Here is a 20884-nt window from a genome sequence, read left to right as displayed (position 1 = left end):
GAAAAGAAAATAATATAGGCCAGTGATTATGAAACAAGAAGGAATTCAAGATATACAAATATCTTGAATGTTAATATACAAAGATAAAAATTATAGAAGGATATCTGAACCTATGTGCATTACTGTATTATTGGACACCTCTTAAAATGACTTAGCCCTGACTTCATGGACCCCTAAGAGTTTGGCCTTTTCCCAAGAAAGTACTTGAGCCAAATCTTCTACAGCAAGGAAGAAGAGAAAGACACTTCCAAGTGGGTACCTATACTCCAGCCTGCCTGGAAGACTTTTCCTCTATGACTGACTATGTTCTTAATTTCTCAATCAAACACTAAAAAAATCAATTTTCATCTTTTGTTATTGTTGAGTGATTTAAAAGTTGCAGCACGCAAAGGCTAACATATCTGAAATGCTTATAAATAATCATCTTTTAGATAAAAGATTGCAGCAAGCCAACAGACTTCCAAGGACCTGTTTTGGTTTCAGTGCGTTGAAAGGCATTATGGGGGCCAAGCAGGTCTTCCGACACCAGTGCTTAAAGTTTTCCTTGACTACAGACCTTCAGCCTGACAAGGCCCAGCACCTCTTCCTTGTCAGTTTATTCCACAGCATGGTGACGACACGCTTTTAAGGGTAATTTCCGCAGCAGCCCCGTTAAGTTGTGAATCACTGAGATTACACAAAATTGATACTTGGCGTCTTTTCAAGTTTCACATTCATCACATAATCGGGATATGAAGCATCCCTTACAGAGAAGGCAGCATCCAAAGGAATGAGCAGAACGTGTTTAAATAATACACACTCCCAAATTTTACAGCTGTCCTTTTATATTCAAATGATATTAAGCACAGTGTCATGTCAAATTGAAAACACTTTAAATCTAAAAATATATTGTTGAAACAGATGACATAGCGAGAAACAAGAACAAAATCTATTTTTATAAAATAAAGTCTATAATTTCAGATACAAAATGCTACATATAACCACACTTAGATATCTTCTAAATTATAATCTTGGGATTTATATTTTTTAAAGTTATCTCTGGTAAGTTTCAAATTTAGTATTTTTACAGAGTTTAAATATCTATATTGAATCTTCATGTTTCTTTTAAAAACTAGAACTGAGCATGAATATAATCTTAAAACGAGATTCCTCACTTGAAAGAACTGTGTCTTCAGATAACCTTTCTCCTTAAATCATTAGAACAAATAAATTCCTTAAAATTATACTTGCTCTCTTTTGAGTGGGCTCCACGTACAGAAGTTCATGATTTAGGCTTCATTCTAATTTCTTTCTGGTTTTTGGATTCCTCTATGCTCTTTTGAGATTGCCTTTACATTTTATCATATCTTCTCCCCAAACAAGCTGTTCATTGTATGCTGCTCTCCAGTATTTTACTGAAATAGTAAAGGAAGAAATTATGCTTCTTGCTTCAATTTCCCTTAAGCTTCAGTGATAATTTCAATCATGACAATTGCCAGGTTTGTATTTTTTATTCTGGATTCCTAATTATATAGGATGATTGAGGGTAATTTAAAAGTGTTTCAGAATCACCTACTGCCAAGATTCTGGAAAATGGCTTTTGCAAAACAGAATGTCAATGCTCTGAGGGCTCTCTTACGTCTGCAGTAGCATGTCCTGTGCACTTTCATGGAACGAGGGGACATAGCTAGGCTCCTCATAACGGATGTCGTAACGCCACTATTCTGCTGCCGCTCTGTCAGTCAACAAATATTGAGAGACTATCCTGTTTCCATTTTTAGTTGTACACATTCGTATACTGTTAATTCCTAAAGCCAACTAGCATAAACTCGGGAACACCAGCTTGATGAATATTTAAGTGTTATGGCCATATTTATGTAGATTTTATAAAAGTATTCCAGATCATGAATGTCTGCATCTGAATGATGACAGGAAATAACGTTTCCTAAGAATTGCCTAAAATGAGCAATATTTTAATAGATGCTTTAGTTCTTAAATATCTCTTTACTTTAAACTGACCTGCTGTAGGGAGCTACTAAATAAGATCAACTTTTGGTCTGTTTCCCAAAACATCAGTTTTATCCTGTTATGCTAAAAACTTTGAAAACTCTTGCTCTTATCCTTATCTGCAATGAAATAGTTGGATATCTTGATTTCTTCCTAGCTAAATTAGTAATAACCAGTTGCAATAACCAGCATGTGCACATGTGTGCGTACACACACCCGCAAAGATAACAATAAAATAAAAAGGCCTAATATGGAGTATGTTAATAAACTTCTTTACAGAGAGATGGCCGAGGAGAGCCACGACTCCTGTTTCCCTTTTCATAAGACAGAGCACAAGTAGTATTTGACAAGGCTACCAAGTTATATTTTTTCCATTTGTACCATTTCTTGCTCAGAGTAGGCTTGTTTTCTTCATTTGCATATGCACCCATAGACTCTAAAGGTAGATAAGTAAGAACTGCGAGACCAGTGAATTGCTTTTGGCTACTTCTGCTATGCTAATCAGGTGCAAGAAATCTGGGTTTCATATTAGGAGCCCTTCTGAATGGTTCGATTCCTTCACAGCTCCCATTAGCTGTCAGCTTCGCCATGGATATTGTCCATGTGCACTTTGAGGTAGTCATTCCTTGTAAACTTCTTATGGCAAAACTGGCATTCTGCCAGTGGACGATTGGGATTATGAGTCATCTTGTGTCGGATCAGCATTTTCTTCAAGCTAAAAGCCAAGTCACAAACCTAGAAAAGACCCAAAGATACCAATCATATTATACTGAAAAACCTGATATACTTAGTTATCATTTATACAATATACAGGATGCAAATTTCTATTATAAAGTACGTACTGACAGGAATCAGAACAAAAAGTGCTCTTGAAATAAATGGAATTTAGCACTCAAGTTAAAGGGTGAAGAAAATTAATTATAGTTCCCAAGAGTTATTTGCATTTAGTGTGTGTCCCTCTGCACCCCAGCTGCTGTATTTAAACAGCTCTAGAGAAACAACTCTCTGGAAACAATACCTTTTCTCACCATAACAGGGTGTATTGACAAAATCATATTAAACCTCTTAAACAAAAAAAATGCCTCATGGTCTAGATAGCATCTCTTTATATGGCATAAACAGCACAAGACATTTCTCACCAGCGATCCCTTCGATTTAGTCCCATTTTTGAAGTAAAAGGTTAACACTGCTTTAAGCATTCTAAGTTTATTACCCACTATTCCAATTTTTTCTTTCTTATTATATATACTCCATTTAACTAAGGAATGTAAAAGTTTACTTCATATAAGCTCCGCTAAATTGCCACCTGGCTCAACACATATTAAACAGCCTGATAATTAAAAATATTAAATTAACACAGAAGATGTAAGGTATAATTATTCAGGAAATGAAATGGAATTTCTTTTACCACAAATTTTCCTTCAAGGTTTTGGAGTTATTTGCAAAAATTCCATTTATACAAAACTCTATTCAATAAAATAAGGCATACTTAATGTGAAAATACCATGAAAAATGTAAAGAGTATAATGAAAGAGGAAATGGCTTGTAAAAATACTGGAAAGAAAACTGAAGTTCTGAATGAGGTGAGGCTTGTGAAAATGCTAAAGCAAATAAAAACTTGCTCTCTCTCCTTATGGGGGCAGGAGGATTTACACCCAAGAAACTCAGAAAGACACAGGCCTCAATACAGTAAGGGGAGGGAGTAATCCAATAATAACGTATTTCGATATATACATAAGTAGCAGCACAGTGTGATGGAAAGAAAATAAGCTTTAGAGTCTGCCATGGACTGGATGCTTGTGTCCTCCCCAGATTCATAGATTGCAGTCCTAATCCTCAATGTGACAGTATTTGGAGGTGGAGCCTTTGGGAGATAATTAGGTTTAGATGAGGTCACGAAAGTAGAGGTCCCATGCTGGATAAAGCCCTTATAAAAATAGGAAGAGACGCAGATGTCTCGCTCGCTCTCTCTGCATGCATAACACCAAGGAAGGCCTGCGAGAACATCACCAGGAGGGCCCTCACCAAGAACCCGACTGACTGGCACCCTGACCCAGATCTAGGAGGGCAGGGACCTCTGCATGTTTTACCCACTCATATATCCTAAGGGGTAAGACAGCGCCTACAGAGTAAGCACTCACTAAGTATTTCGTGAATTAACCAACTTGGGTTTGAATTCTATCACCTACTAAGGAAGTTTAAATGGACAAACTATGCCTTTTAACTTCAATTGCTTCACCTGTAAAATGACCATAATGATAGTTATCTCACAAGATTAATACAAAGATGAAATGAGGTAATCTATGTAAACAGATATTATACTGCAGACACTCAATAAATGGTAGTGCCTAGTTTTTCTCTTTCATCTTCTCTGGCAAGAAGAATCATCGGCAGATTTGAAAGAAGAAACTAATGTTAATAAAAGGAAGCCAACAGCCACCACAGGTGGGATTCGAGTGAAAACACAGCTATTCTACAGAGTCGCAGTTCCCTGTAATGTACAGGTGATTGTGGAAGCAAGCAGGATAGTTTTCCAGAACAAACGCAATGCATCCAATCAATCTGGGGAAAGGACATCTTTGTTTTGAAATAACTTTGTAAACATGAGCTCTCTAATCATAATTAATTAAAAACAGACTATCTACCTTTAAAGCCAGTGAAAAACAAGGCCAAGTCCACGTAGCAAAAATCAGGGGATAAAAAAATAAAGACCAGGAAATGTGAAAAGCACAAAATACAACGACAGACCACATAACATAGAAGTCATGATAACTGACACGAAAGTATAAAGCACCCTTTCTAAAAGACAAGATTCTGAAATTAGGGTAAAAAGGAAAATGCACACACACGCTATTCTCAAGAAATACACTTGAAACAAAATAATGCACACACCCAAACATAATTTAAAAAGGGGTCAGAATGTGCATAAAAGTGTACAAAATGATGCTGATAAGAGGATAACTGGGAGAGTAGACAGTATTATATTAGCATTTTCACAAGCCTTAAAAGAACCAGGAGTGCCATCTGTATGATGAATATCTCCTAGTCAAAGCTGTATATACAAGATGTTCAATGCAGAATTATTTATTAAAGTGAAGTATTATAAATCACTTACTTGCCCAGTTAAAGTTAATGGGTATATTCAATTTGATATACACAGATGAAGAAATACTTTTCAGCTGTTAAAAAAGATCATACTTCAAAAAATTTTTAAAGGCAAGAGAAAATGTAAAGGGAAGAAAACAGTTATAACATTAATAATGCATGATTTAATCTACAATATTGAAATAAAGTTTGGAACTCTATCTGTATAAATAAGTCTATGAGGAAATGTCAATAGATTAACATTAATATTAGTTGACATTAGTTGGAAAATTTGGGACTGTTTTATTTCTGTCTTCATTCCCTTCTGTACTTCCTAATTTTTCTGGAGTAAAAAAGAATGCTTTTATAATTAGACAGCAAATATTATTTTGGAATGAAAAAATATGGTTGGTTGAATGAAGGTTCCATGTCCTCATCTTGCATCCACGCCTCCTGCCCACTCCTATCACACTTCTGTCTTGAGAGTTCTGCCTCTCCAAACCGCTCTGACAGGTCACTGACAACCTCCAACACGCTAAAGCCAATGGGACCTCCTGAATCTTCTCTTAACATGATTTCTCAGCTTCACTGACATATCTGACCACCTTTGGCTTCAGTAATCACCTCCTCTCTTTGTTTTCCTTCCACTTTCCTGGCATTTTGCCCCTCATTTTCCTGTACAGACTCCCTCTCCACCCTAAACTTGAAGTTCGGATGTCAGTACCTGTTCTTTAGGCCCCTTCCCCATTCACTAGGTATGTTCTCCTCCAGTGATCTTAACCACATTCATGCCTTTTGCACCATTTATATGGAGATCTCCTCCACATGTCTCTCTCTTTTATAGTCCTCTCTTCTCATCTCCACAGTGGACTACCTAACTGACCACTCAGATAGCTCACTGGTACTCCAAATTTAATATGTCTAAAATTGAACTAAGAATCTTTGTCTCCCAAATCTAATTCTCAAAAAAAGTTCCGCCATCCACTTGGCACCTGCTGCAAATCTGGCAGTCAGCTTGGACCCAATGTGTCCCTCATCCCCACTTCACCTAATCAATTACCACTTCTTCCTTCTATACATTTCTCAAAGACGTGTGTCTCCATCTCCACTGTCATGTACGACCTGAGTGAAAACACTATCTGCCTAGACCAATGCTTCTCTATCAATACGAAAATGTTCAGCAAGCACTTATTACTTGTATTTTTTTATTTTGAGGAAGATCAGCCCTGAGCTGACATCTGTGCCCATCTTCCTCTTTTTTATATGTGGGACACCTGCCACAGCGTGGCTTGATAAGTGGTGGACAGGGCCACACCCTGGATCCGAACTGGTGAACCCCAGGCTGCTGAAGTGGAGCACGTGAACCTAACTGCTACGCCACTGGGCTGGCCCCTATTATTTGTATTTTTAAATAAAATATACCAAATGTGTTAATGTATTTATATATTATATTAAAGACAGATAAACAAAATTTTAAGAGAATATGAAGAAGATGGAATAATATTTTTGTGTTAATAATACTGACTTCATATTTTCACTAGGCAATATTTTTTTCATTTTTTTAAGTTTTTTTTTACCTGGGCTAACAACTGTTGCCAATCTTTTTTTTTTTCTGCTTTATCTCTCCAAACCCCCCTGTACATAGTTGTATATCTTAGTTGCAGGTCCTTCCAGTTGTGGGATGTGGGACGCCGCCTCAACGTGGCCTGATGAGCGGTGCCATGTCTATGCCCAGAATCCAAACCCTGGGCCGCTGCAGCAGAGCGCGCAAACTTAACCACTCAGCCACGGAGCCGGCCCCGCAATATTTTAAGATAGATATTTAGAGTCAGTCACCTTTAACAAAAATATTGGCAAATATATATTTCAAGTGTATTCTTGATAACGACCGTTTTTTGGCATACTACTTTCCAGATACTACGGTGTCATTTTTTATCTCAAATTATCACTGACTGGTAGTATTAACTCTGCCATTTTCTTTTTGTTACCTTGTGTCTGTGTTATTAATATTATTTTCAATCTGTGGTTTCTGTACAGGCCTCTTTTAAGCCACTTGTACAGGATTACTTTATTTAAGAACAGATAACAGAATCATGTCTCCACTTAACTGAGAACACATAAAATGCAGTCCTAACGGTGTGCTGAAAACAGACCAGTGACTTGGGATTGTCAGCCAATGTCAGCACCATGGAAGTGCCACGCTTCCCTCAGGTCACATTTAGTTCTATCCATCACAAGAGACCAGCTGACAACAGCCAAGTGAGGGCAGCAAAGTCAAGCCCTCTATTCAATGATAATAAAGTTTAATTTGGTTCTTATTTTTTAAACACACAATAAGCAGGAATCAAAGCTGTAATCTCTCCGTCCCACATCCCAATGATGTGTTGTACTCCTCTTGGGACGTGCAGCTCCTCACTCTGGAAACCAAAGCTAGCTTCCGAGGTTCTCAGATGGGGGTGGTACAATTTCCCCTCCCTGCAGGAAATGTTTGGAAGTCTGGGGGTGCTACTTGCATTTTGTATGGGGGCATGCATGCAAATACCCTGTCATGTGTGGGACAATCTCACATAATGCCAAAAGGGTCCAGTTGATAAATATTATCTAAATCTCCCTGTATTCATCCTCACTCCCTCTGTCCATGTTCCACACAGTGGTTTGAAGGATTTGTTAAAAATAGAAATGTCATATTGTTACCTAAGATTCTTCCATGGATCCTTACTCTTTTTAGGGTAACTCACTGAGTTCTGGACAAACTCATCAGCTTTCCTGCAGACTCCTGCATACCACGGTCTTCTTGCCTCAGCACTTCCCCACTTTGCTTCATCTAGCTTCCGCCTGCTCTTTCCTCAGGGAAGCCCACCTGATCTGTCTGCCAGGAGAAATCTTCTGTTAAATGCTCACATAGCAGCCTTTACTTTGCCTTCATAACACTTACCTCCAGTGTAATTAATTATGTGTGACGTTTTCTAATGTATGTCTCCTCACAAGTCTTAGGAAGATGAGGGCAAGAGTAGTCATTCCATAAACACTTGTTGAATTAGAGAAAGAATGAAAGGTAGACGGATGATTGCTAGGTGGATAAAATCCCCATGAGTAATGTAAGTACCCCAAAGGCTGTGGAATAACTCAGGGGAAATCAAAGATGTCTACATAGATTATTTTTAAAGAACTCTAAGTTGTTTTTATAAGTATAAATTAAAGTTTGTGATCATAAATAAATAGAATTAAAATTCATCCCCCATTTTCTATTTCCCTGGCCCCTTCTATAAACCCCACATAAAAATGAACAACAGATATCAAATTCTTCAATGGCTTCCCATTGAAACTAGATTCAAAATAAACTCCTTAATGTGGCTGAAAGGCCACCAATTTGCTTTCCAACTTTACCCTGTGCCCCTTTCTCTCTCTCTCTGTGCTCCAGCCTCACCTGTCTTCTTACTTGCCCTAAATCCCCTGGCTCTTTCCCACCTACAGGCCTTGATTTATGCTGTTCCCTGAGCGTGGACTGCTCTTTTCCGCTTGGCTAACCCCTCATCCTTCAGGTTACTTACAGTCTCTCTCTCAGAGAATTCTTCTCTACTACTCTTTCACTCTACTCACTTTTTTCCTTTCCCAGTCTTTATCATAAAATGCAACTAGATATTTATTCCTCTTCATTTGTTTAAGGTCTATACTCCACAAGAACATGAGCTCTATGAGGGGAGGGGACATGGCATCTTGCTCCCTGTTTTATTTCCGGGTCTGGCAGAGGAACTAGGTTCAAGGGCTAACATCAGCTTTCACTATGTGCCAAGAACCACTCCTGGCAATTTCTAAGCATTAGTGTATTTAATCCTCATAACCACCGTTTTAAGTAGATATTAGTACTATTATCCCTATTTTATAGAAAGAAACTGACACATACACTTCTATGTCTCAACCAGTTTGCCCAAGGTCACTGAACCAGGAACTGGTTTCCAGGATTTAAATCCAGGAAGCCTGGGTTCAGAGTCTATACCACCCTCTCAAGGACCAACTATCACTAAAGGCTCTAAATTCAAACAGAGATATGTGAGCTGACCATACTCTTTCCACTTGCCTGGCTGATACCATATATAACAAATAAAAAGCTTTTTGAAAAAATAAAGGAGGTTCTCAGACAGTTCAGCTCACCAGTGTGCTGTGAGGGATACAAAGTGTAAATCCACTGATGTGGTCACCACGGGAAAACTGCAGCAGCAGATGGAGGAGAAATGGAAGGGAAGCTGAGCAAGATGCTGAAGTCATTGACAATGGCTCTGAATTAAGGAGACCTAGAAGCTCCACACAGGAGATGGCATGGGAACAATTCAACACATTGTCGAATGGGGGCCAGCAGAGAGGATTCAATGTCAGCAGAGAGTAGCTGATGTCACAGTTGTGAAGCTGACGACCTAGACATTAAAAGCTACATTTTCATGAACTTAAATGCAGTCATTAAGAGACGTCAAATTGATGCTCTGAATAAATCAGGCAAATGCAAGGACATTTGTAGCCATTTTAAAAATAGGAGAGAGCAAGAAAAAGTTCAAATAGTGCCACAAGGATGCTTCCTTTTCTTTCCTTCTACCCGTGAGTCTCATCCAACCCTTTGACCTACTTCAACTTAGTATTAATTCACATGATAAAGAATGGGAAGATATTTATTCTTACTGTAGGCTGGAGGTAAAACTGATTTTGTTTTAAAATAAATGAAGCAACATTTTTACCATAAAGCATCTTGAGAGACAAGAATTAGAATTCTATACAAATATTTTCAGCTAACAAATATTTATCACATACAATGTGCCTATCACTTAAGTGAAGAACAAATAGTTTTAGAGAGAAATATTTGCAATGCTATGAATTTAGTGCTTAGAGAAGCACAGAGGGGAGCACAATCAACTCTGCCTGGATGCTTGGGTCTATCCGTCCTAAGGTCGGGAAGGACATTCCAGGGAGAGAGAAAAAGGTGGGCAAAAGGCAGAGGTGTGAAGAGCCATGCTCACGTGGGGAAGCACAAACAGTTCACTAAGGCTGAAGAACAGATGCCATTAGATAAATATCTTGAAAAAGAAACTAGAGTTGAAGGCTGGAGTCAAATCCTGGAGATCATGATGACCAAAATGAGAAACTGGAAGTATATTCTGCAAGTGGTGGGAATTCGTCAAAGGATTCTGAACAGAGACTGAAACAAAAATATCATTTAGTCAGCAAGCTAGAGAGTATGAAACTGGAGTCAGGGAGGCCAATAGTGGTGTTCCACTCCAAGCCAGAAAGGATCCGGATGTACACAAAGACAGTGGGCATTAACTCATTTATTCATTCCTTTAAAAATATTCATTGAATGCTTCTTATATGCCAGGCATTTTTCTAGGCCTGGGGATAGAGCAATGAATAATAAAGGAAAAATTCTTTTGTCATAAAGCTTATAATAGATGAAAAATGATTATGCAAACAAATACATAATATTTCAGGTGGATATAAGCACCATGATGAAGAACAGGGAGTGAGGTTTAAGAAAGTAATGGAAATAAGAGGGAAAGTAATTTGAGCAGAGAACGGAAAGAAGCGCAGGAGCAGGCCATAAAGACATCTGACAAGGGTGTTTCAGGCCAGGGAAACAGCACATACAGAGACCTATTCATAGGAGTACATTTAGTGTGCCCGAAGAACAGCAAGGAAGCCATGTGGCCAGAGCGAGCTGGAGGGTGGCGGTGAAGTCAGGGAGGTTGGGGCAGGGAGGTGGGGTGTAGATCATGTGGGGACTTTCAGACCATGGTAAAACTTCGATTTTTCACTCTAAAGGAGATTAACAGTCATTGAAGGGTTTGAGTAAATGAGTATAATACATATTATGTATATATCTGACTTAGGTTCTAGACAGATCACTCTGGGTGACAAGTTTAGGACAGACTGTTGGGAGCAAAACAGAAGGAGAGAAATCAATTAAGAAGCTACTCCACTATTCTAGGAGACTAAGATGGTAGCTGTCGAGATGTGAGAAGTGTTCAGACTCTCAATTTATTTTCAATGTAGAGCCAATCAGATCTGCTACTGGATTAGATGTGAGAAGTGAGGGAAAGAGAAGAGCGAAAGTGACAGTGGGAATTAAGAGAAGGCAATAGGCTTGAGAAATATACAGAAGCGAAAAGTGTTGGGAATTGCTGGACTGAGAGGAAGTTGCATGGGTTTGAACCCTAGAATCCCGACTTGGCCAGTTCTAAGTGGTGGATGATAGGCAAGTCACTCAACCTCAGTGAGCCTCAGTTGCTTCACGTAGGTGGAAATATCACCTATATATTTCCAGGCTGTAGTGAACATCAGAGAGAATATACACAAACTGTGGATCACTGTGTCTTTCCCACAATAGAAGCTCAACCAGATGATGCTATTGGTCATGGCTTAGAGAAAAAGAGGTGCTTGGCATGGGGCTCAGATCTTCGGTTTGGGTTATTTGAAGACGGTGGAGTCCTCAGAGAGATGAGTAGTTGAAGGGAACATTTTGAGCGATAGAGAAGGCTGGGGAGCATGATTTCAGTTTGGAATATAGGAGAAGTGCCTTATATGCAGCTCAAAATATCTCCCTAGAGTTCAGAAAAGAGATCTATGCACAAGAAAAAAAGATTTGGAAGTTGTCGCCACATAGATAGAAGCTAAAGATACTTAGAGGTCAATAGGTATGGCATCCTAGGGGAGTGCACAGCATGGGACAACAGCGCCTAAGGGGTTAGAGTACTGTTGATGAGTGAAGCGGCACTTGAGAAAAACTGTAAAGAAGTGAGATAGATAGATAACAGTTTTTTCTTTACAAATTTACTGAAATACCACTCAAGTGCCACTCAAATGTCGTGTGTGTGTGTGTGCGTGTGCATACAGACATATATATATCTCAGACAATGGGAACAAGAGATGAAGAGGACTTTCTAGGCAGAGGAAATAGAGCATGCAAGCCACAGGGAACACGGTACTTAGATGTGAAATAGCATCACTGTTTCAGGAAACTCTAAATGTTAGTACAAACGAAATGCAGAGTACTGACAGACAAGAGATTATTAAGTCATAAAATAATGAGAATTGACAAAGACTAGAATAACTTTTCAGTCAAGTAGGAAGGTGGATTTTATCCTATAGGTTGTGAGAAGTTACCATAGAGAAGCACATGATTGAGTTTACATTGAAAAAGTGACACAGGTACATTACCACTGACCCCACAGAAATAAAAAGAATTATAAGAGAATACTATGAACTATATGCCAACAAATTAGATAATCTGGATGAAAAGGACAAATTTCTAGAAACACAAATTATCAAAACTGTATTTATGAAGAAAAAGAAAAACCTGAGTGATCTATAACTAGAGATTGAATCAAATAAAAAACCTCCCAACAAAGAAAAGTTCAGAATCAAACGGGTTCACTGATGAATTCTACCAAACATGTAAAAAAGAATTAATACTAATCCTTTCTAACTCTCCCAAAACATAGAAGAGGCGGGAACACTACCTAACTCATTCTGTGAGGCCTGCACTACCCTAATACCAAAGCCAGATAAAGACATTACAAGGAAAGAAAACTGTAGACCAATATCTTTCATGAATATAAATGCAAAAAAATCTTCAAATAAGCAAAAAAGAAAACAAAACAAAACATCCCTAACAAGCCAAATTAAAAGGATTATAAGCCATGACTAAGTGGGATTTATCCCAGGACTGGAAATGGTAGTTCAACATAAGAAAATTAAACAATGTAATACACCATGTTCATAGAACAAAAGGACAAAAAAACACAAAACATGATCATCTCAATTGACAGAGAAAAGCATGTGACAAAATCCAACACCTTGGCTTGATAAAAATACTCATAAAACTAGGATAAAAGGGAACTTTCTCAACATAACAAAGGGCATTCATGAAAAACCCATAGCTAACATCATATTCAATGGTGAAAGACTGAAAAATAACGCAAAAGTATGGAGCCCTACTTCACACCATATACAGAAAATGAACTCAAAATGGATCAAAGACCTAAATGTAAGAGTTAAAACTATAAAACACTTAGATAAAAACATATGGGTAAATCTTCATAACATTAAATTTGGCAATGGATTCTTAGATATGACCTCAAAAGCATGAGGAGAAAAAGAAAAAAATACATTGAAATGTTTTGTGCATCAAAGAGTATTATCAAGAAAGTGAAGAGAGCCCACTGAGTGAGAGAAAATATTTGCATATCATACATCTGAGAAAGGTCTAGTATCCAGAATATATAAAGAAACTCTTACCCTCAACAACAAAAAGACAAACAACACAATTTTAAAATAGACAAAGGACTTGAATAGACATTTCTCCAAAGAAGATACACAAATGGCCAACAAATAAGTACGTGGAAAGATGCTCAGTTTCATTAATCCTTTAGGAAATGTAAATCAAAACCACAGTGAGATACCACATCACATCCACCTAGATGACTATAATTTTAAAAAATGGAAAATAACAAGTCAACAAGGACGTGCTGCATTGCTGAGGGGAATACAGAATGGCGCAGCTACTGTGAAAAACAGTATGGCAGTTCCTCAAAAAGTCAAACACAGAATCATCATATGACACAGCATTCCACTCCAAGGTATATATCCAAAAGAATTGAAAACAGGTACTCAGATACTTGTATACACATTTTTGTTACAGCACTATTCACAATAGTAGAAACAACTCTAATGTTCATCAGTGGATGAAAGGATAAACAATCGTGGTATATACATACCACAGAATATCATTCAGCCATAAAAAAGAATGATGTACTGACACAGGTACAATGTAGATGAACCTTGAAAACATTATGCTAAGTGAAAGCCAGTCACAAAAGGTCACATATTGTATGAATCATTTATATGAGATATCCAGAATAACTAAATCTATAGAAATGAAAGCAGATTAGTGGTTGCCAGGGTCCGGGAAGAATAGAGAATAATTGTTTAACAGGTAATGGGTGTGAAATTTTATTTTGGGATGATAAAAATATTCTGGAAGCAGACAGAGGTGATGGTTGCAGAACATTGTCAAGGAACTTAACGCCGCTGTTTACTTTAAAATGGTTAATCTTTTGTGAATTTCAACTCAATTAAAAAAAACCCACCTTGCCAGCCTAGAGAACATATACATTGGAGATTGGATGTAAGGGTCCAGGCTATGCACTTCTAGTGAGAATGGAAACTGAGAGGAAGTCATGGATTTGAGAACTATTCAGAAGGAGACCGACTGGAAGAGGAGTGAGAAAGGATGACTTCTCTCTGGTATGAGTAGGTTAAGAAGGAAAAGATTTTGGAGCAAAGACAGCCAGTTCTCTACTGAGCAGGCTGCATTTCAGGGAAGTTTGAGAGGCATTAAACTTGGATCTCTATCTGCAGACCAGCCTGGGCTGCAGATAAGGATCAGAGAGTTTTGAACATATGATAGAAGTAAATGGGATAGAGGCAGAGAGAAAAAACCAGGCTTGGAACGTTATAGTTTTAAAAAAGTAACATCATGGTCCAGTTTATCTAGGAAGAAGTCAACAAAAACATTTAGCATAAATTAAAGTCAGGTCGAAGGTGACAGCGGGCAGATGTCCATACACAGTTAATATTGTATTTTTATCTCCCATCAGTCATTTGTGTAGTTGTACAATTAAATAATCTAAATAGGTTTTGCCTTTATGAAAATACTCCAATAAAAGCACCAATAAATCAAACCAATTGAAATGATTAAGCTGGAGCTGGACCTCTAGTTCAGGATAGAGCTCTAGAAGTGTACATTTCTTTCTCTACAAGAAGTTCTTTCCTTAAATAAGTTCACTGTTGATAAAAGTGTTTGATGAGTAGGCCCACTGGGAGAACATTGTTGCCTTAACTCTAAAACACAGTTTCATGGAAGGACAAGGAAGGCATCTTGTGTTTGTGAGTTTCCTTTCATATGGACTGCTTACCTCAGGTCTTGTCCATTGGGATACACCATTGGGAATCAGTACTCAAGTTTCTCACATTTAAAGAGAATTCTGTACTGTGCAACTTCACACAATACAACTTTGATGTTTCTTCTTACATTGAGCTATATTAATATTCTTTTTGCTATTTTTGTGTTAGAAGTAAGCTTCCAAGTGTTTTCCTTAACACCTGTGTCAATTTTCTGTCAATTGTCAATCTTACACAGGAGAATGGTGACACTGTTCATTGAGAAACGAAGTTTTTTCCCTAAATTAATCAATGCTCAGATTAATTTTACTGACAATGGTAGGATTTTTTCCTTTCATAAATAAGGTAAACAACTATGTTGATAATTTCCTTTCAATTCAAATGTCATAAGTAGAAAATCTACACAATTAGCAATAGTGTTATTTAAACAAAGGATTTTACGCATGTTTTAGAAATTCATTATTTGGCTTTAACAAAATAAATCACATCTATGAACAGTTAAATCTCTGCTTTAACTGTCATTAACCTGTCAAAAGACTTGGGCAGACACATGAAAGCTGCCTTGAATCATCATGCATTTATACTTGGAAGAACAACTCAATTGCATTAAAACAGGATGTAAGTATATCTTAAAGAAAATCAGAATTTATTTGCTGCCAATAAACCAGAATGAATAAAATTACAACAATGTGTTACATGGATTATGCAATCAAAAGGTATAAACAGCACAAGACTAACAGACACAGACCAGTGCTGCAAAACACACATTCATACATACACACACACATGCACAGGTGCACAAACACACACGTGCGCACAGACACACACCACTCCTGTTATTGGAGTACACTAGGAAGAGAAAAGAGAAGCCAAACTCACATCACATTGGAAAGGCTTTTCTCCGGTGTGCGTCCTCTTGTGCTCATCCAGGCCTCGCTTCTGGCTGAAGGCCTTGCTGCACTCTGAGCACTTGTATGGCTTCTCCTGCAGTCAGAGAAAAGAGACATGATGAATTCGAGTGAATGGGTATGTGGGGTATTTTATCTAGTTCTGCAGGATGCTGCAGCAAATTCACAGGGGTGCTGTGAGTTATTTTAAATTTTCAGGGGAAAACAGTGACACTCCCAATATCTGTAGGACAGTCTGAAAACTACCAGCTCAAGGTAGTCCACACTTCCAACATTAGATTATGGTACATTTCTTCCCATGAGGTCCTATCTTGGCAAAGCTGGATTCTGAATGATTGCCTGCTCTAGCTACTTAATGAACTGAACGCTCAGGTTGCTTTTGGTCCTAGGGAGCCATAAAAATTTAGTGAGATATTAATGGCATTATGGACCAAGGAAGTTTGGGACCCCTAATCTAGATGGTGCAAATTATTAACTGTCTCAGAAGGATTCCCAGGAACGAAAACTTCAGAACCAAATTTTCAACAGATTTTGGGTGGTAAGTTTAAAAAGCTAGAGCTGAAGTGTGATTTAAGTATTTTCATTTCTATTGTCCACTTCTCTTTTCCTAAGTAGGATGTTCTTTTATAAAATCTAAATTACTTTTTAAAATGAGGCAATTTTTTTTATCGTTGGTTACAGACACTTAAGAAAACGAAATATCTACCATAAGAAAAGAAAAAAATGTCCAAATTCCTTAGCCATCTTTGATACCAAGAACTTATGGCACCATCTTTTTAGCTTGGAATGAATTGTAAAATAAGTCAATTAACATTGTTCCCTTAAAACAGCTGGCCAGTTACGAAATAGCGTATCAATAAAAAGATTTGTTTAAAGGAAAGTTGCAATGAGTTCTTTTTTAAATATATCTTCAAAAATATTGTTATAAACACTTATTTGGATTGAGGTAGTATATATAAACGTTTTTAATTTCATGTTAGATAGACAAGTTCTATTTATATTTTCTTAGTATTTAAAAGAATATTAAAATTTTTAGACATACAAAACAATACGAAAATAACCAAAGAGAAGTACGTGTGCCCACCAGCTGCCTTAAGAAATCGAACATTACCAGTACAGATGTACCTCTCAATGCACCCACCACTCGACAGGTGCAGCACCCTCCCACCTCCGCAGAGATGACCACTGCCCTGGATGTGGGACTTACCGTCCCCCTGCCTTTCTCTACATTGTTACTGCATATGTATGGAAGGATCTCTAAGCAGACACAGTATTATTTTGCCTTTTAAAATTATGTAAACAGTATTATACTGTATGTATTCTTTGTGAGTTCTTTTCGAATTAGTTTTGCTCAGCATCATCTTTATGAGTGTCTAGTCCCCTTCTCCATTTTGTGAACACACGTAGCTCCTACTCATTCCTTTTAACGCTGTACAGTATCACACTCAATGGCTATACCATAATTTGCTTATATACATTCTCCAGTGATGGACAGTTAAGTGTTTTCCAATTGTTCACTCTTACAAACAATGTTGCTCTGAGCATTCTTGTACACGTACACTTGAGCACAGATGAGTATAATCCCCTACCGCACGTATACCTAGAAGTGGGACGGCAGCTTCGACTTTTCTAGGAATGGTCACACAGCTCTACAAAGTGAATAAACCATTTTACACTCCAATATCCAGTGGATTCTTGTAATTCTATCACTGTATTTTACAAATTTTGAGACTCTCATTAGGTACATGATGAGTGTATTTAAGTTTAAAACTATTATGTGCCTGGAAAATAGGACTTTTTGTCATTTCAAAGCGACCTTCTTTATCTGTAATAATCCTTTTTAGCTTAAAATTATTTTGGTCCTAATACAGCTATAAAAGCTTTTTAAAAACAGTATTTGCTGGGGGGTGGGGGAATTGGGGAGACGTTGGTCAAAAGGTACAAATTTGCAGTTAGAAGATGAATAAGTTCTGGGGATCTAACGCACAGCACTGTGATCATAGTTAACAATCCTGCAGTATATTCTTCAATGTTGCTAAGAGACTAGATCTTAAATATTCTCACCACAAAAAATAAATGATAATTACTTGACATGATGGAGGTGTTGGCTAACACTGTGTGGGGCAATCATATTCAATTTACAAATGTATCAAATCAACATATTACATAGTGTAAACTTATACAATGTTATATGTCAATTTGATCTCAATTTTTAAAAAGAGGTCAAAAAATAAACAAAATAAAATTATTAGTTGCCTGGTATATCGATCGTTTTAATTTCAAATAGTCTATATCCTGAGGTATGAGCAGCATCTCTTGGTTAACCACACACATCTGGGTTTTTTTAACCCAAACATACCACTTTTTTTGAGACATCAAGTTGCACTTCTTAATATTTATTGACATTTATTATATTGTTATAACAGAATAAAATTTTTATCATTTATTTATTAATAATATATTTTAATATATTTCTAACATTTTATTTTACCCATTGCTTTGATCTTGCTTGTTTCCTAAGTTTTTACCCCCAATACTTTGCATGTTTTGAACATTTTCCCCCTGTACCATTACAGAAGTTATGAACTCTATTTCTATCCTTTTAGCAATTATCCTTAAAGTTTTTGACCATGTACATTTAACACAATCTAAAGTTCATCTATGTTTTCCCTTCTACTGAGTAATACATCCTGTAGAATGCTCCTGCCTTACACATTATATGTAGCAGTATTTTACTTGTATCTTGATTTTTAATGCCCAGTATGGAATCATTATTATTTTACATAATCAGTGTGGTTTACCTTTACACATGTCTAACAATTTCTTTACTTTTCATGCTTTCTTACATATCTGACCTTCCAAGGATCTGTTGATGGTAAATTCTGTTTTTATTTAACTGAAAATGACTTTGTCTAAAGTCTACAAATCCAATTAGATATATAATAGACTCTATTCTTCACGTCTCTTAAGCTCTCTTAACCATTTCCACCTCTTTGTATTGCACTTTATGTAATTTCTTTAGGATCAATTGATTAATTCTCTTCAGCTATGAATAACCTGCTACTTAATATGATCATTTGAGTTTTTAATTTCCATTATCACATTTTTAATTTCTAGAAGTTGGGTTTTTTTTTATTCTTTTCCATTGTGCTTAATTTTTTGATATAATCTTAGTTTTTAGTCATGTTGCTTATGCCCATTTAAAAATATTCTAGGCATTTATATAATTTTCTTCATTTGATAAATCATTACCTTAAGTTTTTTGAAAGTCTAGTTCTGCTATTTGCGGTTTCTCCTGTCTCCTGCTCATGGCTTTTGTTTCCATGCCTGTTTCTGGAATCTGGAATCAAGAGCTCATATTTGGTGGTCTTTATCTGTTAAAACCCTGTGACCCCTGGGTTGAGGGTAAGTCCCTCCAGAGAGCCTTTGTGTTTGCTTCTGCCAGGCACTCTGGGATGCCATCAATCAAAGACCATTTTAAGTTTATTTCTTGCCTTAGGTTTTTCTGGTCAGGCAAGTATTTTACGTCTGAACTCCAAACACACTTGAGGGAAGGACTGTGGTTGCAAAGTCTAAAGAGAACTCTCTTCCTAGCCAGCAATTATTCCCAGACAGTTAAATGTCCCAAGCGAGCATCTCTGTTTGCCAAAGGTAGATTACTTCCAGTCCCTGATTTCATTTTGAGGATAGCCCTTCGATGGTCCCAGTGTTATGGTGGGATGTGCTTTCCATCTAGCCCTATAACCTGAGTCCAGAGCTTGTCTCTTTTTCCGTCACCTTTAAAAACCAAGTCTTGGGGGGGGCTGGCCCCGCGACCGAGTGGTTAAGTTCACATGCTCCGCTGCAGGTGGCCCAGTGTTTCGTTGGTTCGAATCCTGGGTGCGGACATGGCACTGCTCATCAAACCACGCTGAGGCAGTGTCCCACATGCCACAACTAGAAGGACTCACACCGGAGAATATACAACTATGCACCAGGGGGCTTTGGGGAGAAAAAGGAAAAAATAAAATCTTCAAAAAAACCCAAAAAACAAAAAACAAGTCTTGGAGTTGGCCCTGTGGCCAAGTGGTTAAATTTGTGTGCTCCACTTCAGTGGCCCAGGGTTTCACCCGTTGGGATCCTGGGCAGTACGTGGAGATTCTGGTGGTACATAAGGGCTTTGTAGTTATCATAAGAGGTTCAGAAACCCAAATGTGTATTATGCATTGGCTTGCATTAAATAAATAATGTCTGATACACACATACATTCACCAACTCACATACTGAGATTTTTCAAATGTTTACAGATACTATTGGTGATTAATTCAATATATTTCATTTACTAACTTCACTCAAACTATATTCCCTTCACTTATTTATATTCTCCTATAAAAGTCACTAAAAATACAACAATCATTGTGTGTTTCTACGTGTGTTGGCAGGAAAGTGAAGGGTGAAATTTATAAAGTTAGAAAGGTCGCTCCACTTCAAAAAGTTCCAGAAGCACAGTCAGAAAGGGACTCATTTGATGAAGTAGTGCTATATTTGCCTGCATCCCCTCTTCTCTACCAGAGCCATTTGAAGCCAGGGATTCCCCCGGGGTTTTGCTCCAAGACAAGCTCACAGAGGACTCCACATCACAATTCTACGTCAGTCTAGAAAGAAAGGTTCTCTGAGCCCTAAGCCGTGGTGAAGCGCAGCAAGAAGAAACTGCCTTCAAATGTCTGTCTGCCTCCTGCATCCCCAGATCTCACACAGTCTACACTGTTCCTGAAGATATCACAAGGAAGGATAGAATACAGATATTGGTCAGAGTGCCTTACGGCACTCCTTGGAAGGCCCTTTAAGGCCCACCCTGGAAGGTATTCCAATTTACAGTGGACGGGGCCAAAGCCGGGGTAACTGCTGCTCCAGGAAACAGCTTTTACCCGAGGCAGAGCCAGGAGGTCACAGGGCACTCGTCCCCAATTTAAGAAAACCAA

At 37.7% G+C, this 20884-nt stretch overlaps 1 protein-coding gene across 6 annotated transcripts in view; it reads right to left on the bottom strand.

Moving 5' to 3' along the window:
* Positions 1-806: 806 nt before the first annotated feature.
* Positions 807-20884, bottom strand: part of PRDM5 (PR/SET domain 5) — a 186330-nt gene continuing 166252 nt past the window's right edge. For 4 of the 6 annotated variants that reach the window (XM_023636626.2, XM_023636627.2, XM_070259696.1 and 1 more), the window contains 2 exons: positions 15895-15999; positions 807-2721 (listed from right to left, as the gene is read on the bottom strand). In XM_023636626.2, coding sequence (XP_023492394.1) covers positions 2557-2721; positions 15895-15999 — 270 coding nt within the window. In that variant the 3' untranslated portion in view covers positions 807-2556. Of the gene's footprint in view, positions 2722-15894; positions 16000-20884 lie in introns of those variants that run through there. The other 2 variants (XR_011436212.1, XM_023636631.2) reach the window with 2 other exon arrangements.

This window comes from Equus caballus, chromosome 2 (assembly GCF_041296265.1).
Source record: "Equus caballus isolate H_3958 breed thoroughbred chromosome 2, TB-T2T, whole genome shotgun sequence".
NCBI classification, from domain to species: Eukaryota; Metazoa; Chordata; class Mammalia; order Perissodactyla; family Equidae; genus Equus; species Equus caballus.
This window is presented reverse-complemented; position numbering and strand designations above follow the sequence as displayed.